At 35.6% G+C, this 11,219-nt stretch overlaps 2 protein-coding genes and 1 long non-coding RNA gene across 3 annotated transcripts in view; 2 read left to right on the top strand and 1 right to left on the bottom strand.

Annotated features, from left to right (window-relative positions):
• The window catches only part of LOC107673819 (actin filament-associated protein 1-like 1), a 24,891-nt gene extending 18,162 nt beyond the window's left edge, over positions 1 to 6,729 (top strand). The window contains exons 9-19 of the mRNA XM_016467617.1: positions 569 to 661; positions 800 to 878; positions 2,538 to 2,693; positions 2,790 to 3,001; positions 3,082 to 3,227; positions 3,341 to 3,413; positions 4,646 to 4,745; positions 4,905 to 5,072; positions 5,223 to 5,398; positions 5,486 to 5,614; positions 6,543 to 6,729. Of these exons, the coding sequence (XP_016323103.1) occupies positions 569 to 661; positions 800 to 878; positions 2,538 to 2,693; positions 2,790 to 3,001; positions 3,082 to 3,227; positions 3,341 to 3,413; positions 4,646 to 4,745; positions 4,905 to 5,072; positions 5,223 to 5,398; positions 5,486 to 5,614; positions 6,543 to 6,569 (1,359 nt within the window). The 3' untranslated portion in view covers positions 6,570 to 6,729. The remainder of the gene's footprint in view (positions 1 to 568; positions 662 to 799; positions 879 to 2,537; positions 2,694 to 2,789; positions 3,002 to 3,081; positions 3,228 to 3,340; positions 3,414 to 4,645; positions 4,746 to 4,904; positions 5,073 to 5,222; positions 5,399 to 5,485; positions 5,615 to 6,542) is intronic.
• Positions 4,876 to 11,219, bottom strand: part of LOC107673824 (uncharacterized) — a 16,321-nt gene continuing 9,977 nt past the window's right edge. The window contains exons 2-3 of the long non-coding RNA XR_001632440.1: positions 10,936 to 10,939; positions 4,876 to 4,886 (exon numbers count right to left, since the gene is read on the bottom strand). This is a non-coding gene — a long non-coding RNA (uncharacterized LOC107673824). The remainder of the gene's footprint in view (positions 4,887 to 10,935; positions 10,940 to 11,219) is intronic.
• LOC107673820 (grpE protein homolog 2, mitochondrial-like) overlaps positions 8,436 to 11,219 on the top strand; it is a 9,410-nt gene continuing 6,626 nt past the window's right edge. The window contains exon 1 of the mRNA XM_016467618.1: positions 8,436 to 8,562. Coding sequence (XP_016323104.1) covers positions 8,486 to 8,562 — 77 coding nt within the window. The 5' untranslated portion in view covers positions 8,436 to 8,485. The remainder of the gene's footprint in view (positions 8,563 to 11,219) is intronic.

Here is an 11,219-nt window from a genome sequence, read left to right as displayed (position 1 = left end):
TATATATATATATATATAATTTACCTTTAATTTATTTATATTTTTCAATTCCCTGCCAATTTTTCAGTTAGTTGGCCACATTTCTAAGTTTAGTATTTAAATTTTATTTAATTTTAGCTTTATGTCAATTAATGAAAAATATTTTGAATAGGTTTAGTTTTGGTTAGCAGTAACACGACTGGTGCTCGACTCTGAAATATTTCTTTGCCTAGAAATTTATCTTTGACAGTACATTATCGATGAAATTATATTAAAAAAAAAATATTTTATTAGTAAGTTGGTTATCAAAAATGACAGAAAAGTGGAAATTAATTAGTCGAAAAGTGTGGGAACTCTTGAAGTCATTTTCCTCTGACAATCATACAGCGTTTAGGGCTCATTATGCAAAACCAATCAGGATCAAGGATTAATCACACTAAAACTGATCACTGTATATAGCAGTCATTCTTGTAAACTTATTCACTTTAATGTTTTGACTGTTTTCAGATTTCATAGTGTCATGGTATCCGAATAAATCTGGTTCTGACAGATTTTCTCTGTATGACTCTCTTCTGTTAACTCTATGTAGGTCATTCAGGAAGTAAGTAACTTGGCAAACAGCATTAATGGAAAAGAGAGTTCATCCTCTCCAATGATACTGCGAAAACTAGAGCTGGATAAGGTAAGGCTGAACAGTTTACTAGCATCCTGTAGCCCAGAGTACACTAAACGGCTAACCTATACTGATTACGATGTTGACATGAACATAACCAGCGTGGTGATCCCTATAATTGCTCTGTCTGTTTCTTGGTCATTGCAGATGATGTTACCAGATAAACATACTTCTGATTCTGACAGCGCAGCCAATGGAGACGTCACCCGTGAGATCTGTGAGAACGGTATGGACACAATCGATCAGCTTCTTTGCTTAGCGCATGCTTTTGGGGTCAGAGTCGGTTTTCCAGGTGTAGAGCGTTTCCTCTTGTTAGTTCTGTGATCTGATGTCACGCTGAAACAATGGCATTAGGAGCTCAGGAAGGATGTAGCTGCTCTGTTGTTTTTGATGAGGTTAAAGTTTGTTCCTTTTGGTATGTCACATCCTTCTTTTCTCTTTTTTTTAGGTTTTGTATTGGCATGCACATTATATTGGTAATTTTGTGTCATATCAGCCGATGTTAGAAATTGTTTTTATTTATCATTATTGGACAAATATTGAAACTGTATCTGTGCATGCCATGTCATCGAAAACTCACTTGAAGTTAATAACATTAATAATTCATTAAAACTGTTAAATGTTATTTTTTAGCAAATCTCAAAATGATTATACATTTTTCATACTGTATATTATGGTGATGCCTAAATTCAGTAGCATTTAAATAAATTGATTTATATATTTTATTTTTATTTATACAAAATAGTATCAAATTTTAATATCAGCCATTTACTAGTTTTCATCTAAAACATAAAAATAGTTATCAGTTTATTGGTATCATCTAGATTTTTAATAGTGTGTACCCCTAGTTTTGTTAAGTTCAAAAAATGAAATGAAAAAAAAAAAAGGTTTTATTAGCAACTTAGTATTTGTAAATGATAGAAAAAGTCATGGAAACTGATTCACATCAAAAAGCGCGGAAACGTTTTTTTGATCCCTAAATTCACTTGTAACATTTCAAATGATTGATTTTATTGTTTTAATAATGTTTTAATGTTTAATAACGACTTATTTGGACAAAATAGTATAGAATTAACCATTCAGCCATTTATCGGTTATCAGCCAACACATTAAAATAATTATAGGCTTATTGGTATCATCCAAAGGTTTTTTTTAATTATTTAATTTTAAAATTTGTAAAAATTCTGGATTTCAATAGCGCACATCCCTAGTTTCGTCAAATTCACTTTTCAAGTGTTTCAGATGGATCTTGATTTAAACTATGCGTAAAAACACGTAAACACTCATTGCCACAAGAAAAAGCTATAGACGTAAAGGGATAGTTCACCCAAAAATGAAAATTTGATGTTTATCTGCTTACCCCCAGGGCATCCAAGATGTAGGTGACTTTGTTTCTTCAGTAGAACACAAACAAAGATTTTTAACACAAACCGTTGCAGTCTGTCAGTCTTATAATGGAGGTGGTTGGGAATCATGGCTTTGAGAGTTAAAAAAAACATACACAAACAAAACCAAATGAAACCCTGCGGCTCGTGACGATACATTGATGTGTAAAGACACAAAACGATCGGTCTGTGCAAGAAACTGAACAGTATTTATATATTTTTTTACCTCTGATTCACGCAGTGTCCAAACTGTTCAAACTGTCCTGAGCGCGTTCTCAACAGTAGGTGGCCTACATCTTGGATGCCCTGGGGGTTAGCAGATAAACATCAGATTTTCATTTTTGGGTGAACTATCCCTTTAAGTATGCTGTTTTTTCCTTAACATTGCAAACAAAGGAAGTCAACGGCATCTTCGTTAATAGAATCCAAACATTTGTTTCGTGTCTTGTCCTTGCACTTTATACATCCTCTTATAATGCTTCCTGTGCTTCTTCCTGTAGGGAAGGGCAAAAAAGGGACATTCTCTGAGCTGACTGGATCTATGAGTCGAGCCGCTGGCAGGAGAATCAACCGCATCATCAGTTTCTCCAAGAAAAAGCCGCCCCTGCCAGGCGAAACCAGCACGCTTTCCCACCTGGATGACAATCCCCGTTGTGGTGAGGGGACATAAATCCACTTTCCCTCCACTGTTGATCTTTTTCATCTTTTGAGATGTTCCTTCAAGTCTCTGATAGTTTCTTATTTTTTGCTAGGTTACTTGAATGTCCTGGTCAACCAGTGTTGGAAGGAGCGCTGGTGTTGTGTGAGAAATGGGACTCTGTATCTCCATAAGGACAGAGGGGACATTCACACCCATGTTAGTGCATTAGCCCTCAATGGTGTAGACGTCTTACCCGGTCTTGGACCCAAACATCCTTTTGCCTTCCGCATCATGCGAGCGAGCACAGAAATAGCCGCCCTGGAGGTAATAAAATGGATCTTTGTTACATTGTGAGATTTCATTTCATTAAAAAAGGTGTGATTTTGTAATACAATCAACCTCAGGCGAGCTGTTCTGTGGAGATGGGCCGCTGGCTGGGGGTTTTGTTGGCTGAAGCAGGCAGCGCTACCACCCCTGAGGCATTGCATTATGACTATGTGGATGTGGACACCATCAGCAGCATCCAGAGCGCAGCACGACACTCTTTTCTGTGAGTAGAGATGAGGATATTTAGCTTGTTCCAGTTTGGATGTGTAAAGACGTTCACTCAGATTTGTAGTATTTTCATGATAATTCTTGTTTTATTACATTTTTATGCCATAGGTGGGCAACCTCCTCTAGCAGCACCTCCACAGATCCACGGACTTACGACGAAGTTCCCCATGAAAGCGTGTTGGTAAGGTGTTCAGTTAAAAATGCATCACATTTTTTGGTAACACTTTAGTATAGGGACCAATTCTCACTTTTAACTAGTTGCTTATTAGCATGCCTATTATTAGCATACTGGCTGTTTATTAATACTTATAAATCACATATTCTGCATGAGCATATTCTACATTCCTAATCCTAACCAATACCTAAACTTAACAACTACCTTACTAACTATTAATAAGCAGCAAATTAGGAGTTTATTGAGGCAAAAGTCATAGTTAATGTTGCGTTAATAGCGAGAAATGGACCTTCAAATAAAGTGTGACCATTTTTTTTTTTGGGGGGGGGGGAGGTAAAAATTATTTTGTGGTGTTTTGTAAAATCATACCCCTCAGCAACAGTAAAGACTATTCTATTTCAAATAGATGCTGTATATTTGAGATTTTTATTTATATAAAAATCCTGAAAAAATTATCACTGTTTTCACAAAATTAAGCAGCGGCATTAATAATAATAAGAAGAACATGAAGGATCATGTTACACTGAAGACTGGAGTAAAATGTCTGCTGAAAATTCAGTGTTGCTATTACAACAAATTACATTTTAAAATATATTCAGATAGATATTAAAGTTATTTGCAATAACTTTTCACAATATTGTTGTTTTTACTGTATTTTATCAAATAAATGCCTTGATGAGCATGAGACTTCATTTCAAAATATTAAAAAATTTTATTGACCCAAACATTTGAACGATAGTGTACATTCTTGGCATTCATGATCTAAGAGTATTATAAAAACTGGCATTATATGACATTTGAAAAGAACGTTTCAGCCCATTTGGGTGTTGTTTCTGGACTTAGCCATGATTAACCACAGTTCTCTCAAAGTTTTAGTGAATTTTTGAATTATCCTGAAAGGCAGCAACAAACATGTCTTGCTGTTTTATTCTCTGCTTTACTTCCTAAAATATTTTTGTAGCACCATTACTTTCTTTGTTGGGAGGTTAAGTTGTGCAGCTGATTTTGTTATGTCTAGTCAGCTACAAATGTTCTGTCATTGCAAGCATGTTCCTTTATAAAAGGGAACTTTTCAGGAAATCCTTATATAAGCACATTGTGTAATGCTGACGTAAATACTATCATACTGGAAGGCAAGAATGTTGGATGTTTACAGAAAGCATTGTGTTTGTGTTTCCACACAAACTGTAATTACTCCTAATTTCTTTCCCTCTACTCTGTCTCTCTTCCACCCGCAGGTAGATGAAAATCAGTCTAAACTGAAGCGTTATTCCTCTATGTCCAGTATGGACACAGCCAAGGGTGACACACAGATCACAGTGAAACGACACGGTTCCTGTAAGTTGTTTCCACTGGAAAATCAGTCTATATATACACACATATATATATATATATATATATATATATATATATATATATATATATGTCATAGCTTTACTGATTATATTCTTATAAGTTGCCATTTATGACCAATTCTGTCTTGTGTTTGTGTTGTAGCTGTGAATCACTACGGTAAATATGGAAAGACGAGGGCAGAAGAAGATGCACGGCGGTATCTCAATGAGAAAGAGCAGCTCGAGAAAGAAAAAGAAGCAATCAGGAAGAGTCTGCTGTCACTGCGCTCAGAAAAGAGGGTGGTGAAGGAAGAGCTGAAAAAGGCGACTGGTGAGAGAATTGACTTGTTTGAGTGCTATTTAATAACATGCAAGGTGGTTTGTCACACTTTTTGCAGTATTTGGCGCCACCTGCTGACAATATCCTCAGTAATGGGAGCTGTTCATTTGATGTGATATGTTTTGTACATGTGTGCATCAGATAAACAACAGAAAGCCATGGAGCAGCATCTGGCCCAGCTGGAGGAAAGCTGCTGTCAGAAAGAAGCTGAGCGAGTGGACCTGGAGCTGCGACTTACGGAGGTGAAGGACAAACTGAAGAAGTCTCTGACTGGAGGAATGCTGGGGGCGCCTGTGGAAGGCAAACCCACCATTAAGGTACCTGCATTCTAGACTCTTAATATGCTTTTCCCTCATATGAACCTGATTTTACAATGAAATTCATTCGTATCTTAATACCTGTAGGTTCCAGGCAAAAACAAAGAAGATATTTACAATGGTGCCACTGTGCCGGTCAATTGTGCTTCTGAAATGAAGAAACGCCCCCCGTCGATATATGCATCCACCAAAGGAAATGTCATGCAGAAAGCCAAGGTATACGGTTGCATAAATATTCAATGAAATATTCAAAACCAGTGTTTGGTGTAATGCATTAACAAGTAACGCAAGTTATGTAATCAGATTACTTTTTTTCAAGTAACTAGTAAAGTAATGCGTTTACAAAAAAATATTTGAGTTACTTTTTCAAATGAGTAACACCGGTTACTCTGTTTTCCCATTTATTGACTGACAGCTCTCCTGTCCCCATGTTGAGAGAAATAGGGAGTAAGTGCAGAGGCGTGTTTAAAATGTTTAAAATGTGAACATGCATTTACTCATCTCACTTGCACATGAAAACTCAGAATATGATGTGAACCTGCACTAATTAAATATGTTAAATTACAAATATCCTTTATGTATTTAATCCCATTTTTATTAACCAGTGTCTTTGCTACTGACCTTATATGATCCAAATCAACCATAATAATAAGCAAAAATGACTTTAGAAAAATATTGTTTCATTATTTCCTTTTTTTAATTGCTGAAGAGTGTTGTACTTTCTTCTCCTGCATCCTATTCTTCATGCAATTCAGAATAGCAGCACAGCTGAAAGATTTGTTTGAGCGGCGCCCTCTACTTACAAATGTGAAGTTACATTTCGTTCAGCCCGAGGCCTATTCGTTTCACTTTTAGTGCAAAAGGGATTTTACATTTGCCAAAAATATCACCTTTTATATTAAAATCAAACAAGTAGGCCAGCCCAGATGAGAAAAAGTTAGTAACGTAGCGCATTACTTTCCAAGTAACTAAGTATCGCATTTCGTTTTAGGGAGTAATGCATTACTTTTAAAAGTAACTTTCCCCAACACTGTTTTAGAACTTATGGTGATGATTGAGATTTATAAATGTGATAATATCTGTTGTATTCTGTTCTTATGTGTTATTTTAATCTTTTTTTGTTCTGTTTTATTTTTTTTATTAGGAATGGGAGTCAAAGAAAGTGAAGTAATTATAACATTGTCATCAGAGGAGTCTGAGGATCTGTGGCTTTGGTTGGAGTGTTAAAGGAATAGTACACCCAAGAATAAAAATATGCTAAACTTTTACTCTCAGACCATCCAAGACGTAGATGAGTTTGTTTCTTGATCATAACAAATTTGAGGAAATGTAGCTTTACATCACTTGCTCACCAATGGATCCTTTGCAGTGAATGGGTGCCGTCAGAATGAGAGTTTCAACAGCTAATAAAAACATCACAATAATCCACAAGTAATTCACACGACTCCAGTCCATCAATTAACATCATGAGTACACAAGGGCATGAGTCCATTTTCAGCAGTTTTTATTTTTGGTTACACTATTCCTTTTTAAGCAAAGAAGAGATTGCATCTGTGATCATCCTGTCTGTCCACTACACTGCACTTATGCACGGGACAGTTGACCGTATTTGAAGGTAGTCTGTAAATAAAAATTAATGTTAAATAAAAAAACTGCATGAAGATGGCAAGGATAAGGGAATGTTCAGGAAACAAAAGTGTTTTATAAACACCTATTTGTTTAATACAAGAGTTAAAATAGGTGCCTGAATTATATGAAAATTGTGTTTTGTTTTGTCTTTTCACATCTTACTGTATAACACCACAGGATACTTATGTGGCCTTCCTGCTGACTTCTTTGTGCTGTTTTGAGATAAAGTGTTAATGTCTCTAGCTGCGTCCCTATGCACTTATACACTATGTACTTATGCACTATGTACTCAACCATGTAGTGTATGAATTATATAAGGTTATTTTGTCATTCATAAACGGAGTCTGATAGCCCCTCCCCCTTCACTACGTAATTAAAGCTGCGACAGGTAAGTGCATGTAGTGTTCAACATTCCACACTTCGTTTTTTCGGTTATTTAAGTGCATCATCCGGGTATTTAAAGTGCACTTTTTCTTTTTGGAATTTTCAGTGTGAACACACTACTCACACTATTTATACTACAAAATAGTGCACAAGTACGCGACCAAGTACACCAAGTTTGGAACGCACCTTCTCTCTTTTACATGTTATGTGAAACTGAACTGCATTCAAAGGATTTTCCCTTTTGTTAACACTAGGGCACTTAATTTACCAGATTTTATTTATTTCTATTTTGTACATAAAACCAGTCTAAAGAAAATAATCATTGTTTTTTCTTTGCAACATCTAGGTAATTGTTCGTAATAAAAAGTGTGTTCAAAATGGCTTTGTTGGAGTTCTGTTTATTTAAACAAATGTTTTTTTTTTTCCAATTTAATTGTGAATTACACTGTAATAATGTCAACTAAAATGGGCTTTGCTTCTAAAAACTGAACTGGGGAAAAAGACATCGAGTTACCAGCATTTATGTAATATATAATCATCAATAATATATCAAGCAGATCTAGGGTATTCAACAGGGGGTCCATAGACCCCTATGGGTTCATGCAGGGGGGAGTTTTCATTAAAAAACTAAAATAATTCACATATTTATTTCTCAACATGAATAATGTTAAGTATTGATTTCCTTTTTTTATTTCTTTCTTTTTTTTGTTAATGTTAGTAATTCTTTTTATACAAATAAAATTAAGCTTTATATTAGGGGGTCTTTAAGCAGGCTGGGAGTCTAGGTGGGTGGTCCTTGCCTGAGGCACAAAAGCTTTACAGCCCCCTGAAACAGATTATCGTGTTTACTAAAACGTTCAATCAGTAAAATACAGTACAGAAGAACAAAAACACCCGTCTGAACTGATGGTTTTATAATGAAAAGTACATTCGCAGTATATGCAGGATTTTAATTCTTTGCAGAAGCAGGAAGGCGAGATTCAGAGTCGTTTTAGTGCATCGACTCAGTGATTCTAAACAGTGACTCGTCGAGCAGGTCACGCGCTCCCGACCACACAAGAAGCTACTGAGGAAATGGCCGTGCGCTTTCTGTCCGTAACGAGAAGATATCCCATCGATTTGTGCAGGTTAACACCAAGTGCAGTCAACAGGTAAAGCCGGAATAAAGCGTAATATTCAGACAAATGTGCTAATAACACTAGAAAAACAGGGTTTTGTTAACAGTGTCGCCATTTTAACCGTTTATAGTGTTGTGGGGTTAGCGTCGCTGCTAACTGGCTAACGAGCGAGTTAACGTTAACGGTTTAGCGCAGGGCTGCCCAAACTCGGTCCTGGAGGGCCGGTGTCCTGTAGAGTTTAGCTCCAACTTGCCTCAACACACCTGCTTTTAAGTTTCTAGTATGCCTAGTAAGAGCTTGATTAGCTGGTTCAGGTGTGTTTAATTGGGGTTGGAGCTAAACTCTTCAGGACACTGGCCGTCTAGGACCGAGTTTGGACAGCCCTGGTTTAGCGGGACTCAAACCGCAATCTAACCAATAAATACAACCCAGACGAGTTTAAATTTGGTCAGAAACGACGAACACGTAGACCGTGGGTCGTTTGGTAGTTTATATCGTGTTTAAAATTGTTTAGCAAGATTGTCCATCAATCACGTCTGTCAGCTTTATAATATCACATCTGTGTTTTGCTTTAACGTTATGTCTTTTCTTAGTTACGGGCTATTGAATGTAACAATACTATTACAACCTGTATTAAAACAGTATCAGATATCATAGTAAGTACATTGGCAAGCACTCTGGTGGGTTTTCTTCTATTTAAGGGGTTGTTTAGTGTTTTCAAAACTTTACTTTCCGTTGTTTAACTCATCAATCCTACGGCTCATTTACTTTCACAACTATACAAGTTAAACTGACTAAACGTGTAATTATTCGTGATGATGAATGGCTTTTATTGCATTCCTGTGGATTCTTTGTTCGCGGCACATACCGATGTAAACGGGTCAAATGAACCCTCCTATTGTCCCAAGAAACTGCAGCCATCTGTGAGTTTGGATCAAATTGAACCCACATTGAATTTATTCATTAATCAAATGATTTATCTATTTAATATTTAAATTTATTAACACTTTTTGTGTAAAATATAATGTGTGTGGCCGCACATGACAAGATGATATGGCCACAAAATCCCATGATTTAGTAATTTGTTTGCTTGTTTTAGGTAAATTGTGAACGTGCTAATTCATTCCCTTTTTTATTTAAGTTGCGGTTATGATAAAACTAAAACGAGGCTGCAAATTATTATATGCCGAACAATTTGTGGTGGCATTACAAGACAAGTACTGTAGTGTTTTAGGGGGAAAAAATGATCCAAGTGGCTTTTTGGCTTGATCGGCCTTTACATCTATTGAATCCTACCATAAAGAACAGCAAATGTGAAGTACTAAAGCTTTGAAAATATAAAAATATTTTGGGATCAAATCAGATTTTTTTTGTACTGGTTTCATGTAATATTAATTTGTCAATCAGATATTTTTAAGCAGTAAATGTTATAAAGAAACGTGTTACACGATCATTGTAGCATTATGCTCAGCACAAAGCTAAATACCACAATCCTGTAAATAGTTAATCAAATAAATAAACAAAATAAAAGTTGCTCACCTTCAGGCCATCCAAGATCTAGATGAGGTTGTTTCTTCATCAGAACAGATTTGGAGAAATTTAACATCAATTTTAGCATTTTAGTTTACCACTAGCTCACCAATAGATCCTCTGCAGTGAATGGGTGCTGTCAGAATGAGAGTCCAGACAGCTGATAAGAATAGGGATGCACCGAAATGAAAATTCTTGGCCGAATACCGAACACGGTTTTTCACATTTTTCCCCCATGTAGGCCTATTTTGCCTTTTTTTTTTTTCACCATTGCATGAATTAAATTGCCAAAATGTGCTTTTTACTGTTTTGTCCTGCTTTTCAAATAAAAAAATAAATTACAAAACAACCATTTAAAAATATTTACTTAACACTGAACCATTTTTTTTACATTCTAGCAGACATTATACCAACAAAGCACAATTTAACTTAAAATGAAGAAGTTGCTGAGCAGAAAAGATTTATTTGAAAACATTAGAATATATTACAGATCCCAATTTGAACACTGTGTGAAATTAATTAAATTGCCAAAATGTGCTTTTTACTGTTTTGTCCTGCTTTTCAAATAAAAAAATAAATTACAAAACAACCATTTAAAAATATTTACTTAACACTGAACCATTTTTTTTACATTCTAGCAGACATTATACCAACAAAGCACAATTTAACTTAAAATGAATAAGTTGCTGAGCAGAAAAGATTTCTTTTAAAACATTAGAATATATTACAGATCCCAATTTGAACACTGTGTGAATGTTATAATAAATGTATTAATAGAGCTGTTGAAGGGTTAAAGTCTTAAAATGTCTTAAATTCGGATTCGATGGGTCTTAAATTATTTTGGTCTCATTACCGTTAAAATATCTTCAGTCAGACGGACCTAATGACTTTACAATCATTGGACAGACCGAAGATGTTTTCTTCCTCGCGGTAAGTTACTGCATCATCACAGAGAATTGCAGCAAGTTAGCAGAATGCAGAATACAAGCTCGCGCTGAAGCTCACTCTGTTTGTCTCGAGACTTCAGAACAAATGAGCGTGATAGCACACATAAACTCAGAAGAAACACACGGAGGTAAAAATTAAAAATGTTTAGTTTATTCATAACATGATATAGTTAAATAACACCATGACAAGTGAGCTATTTTGCTGAATATTCT

Source organism: Sinocyclocheilus anshuiensis, unplaced genomic scaffold (assembly GCF_001515605.1).
Source record: "Sinocyclocheilus anshuiensis isolate Anshui unplaced genomic scaffold, SAMN03320099.WGS_v1.1 scaffold700, whole genome shotgun sequence".
In the NCBI taxonomy this organism is placed as follows: Eukaryota; Metazoa; Chordata; class Actinopteri; order Cypriniformes; family Cyprinidae; genus Sinocyclocheilus; species Sinocyclocheilus anshuiensis.
Note: the sequence above shows the minus strand (reverse complement) of the source record. Positions and strands in the feature narration are given on the sequence as shown.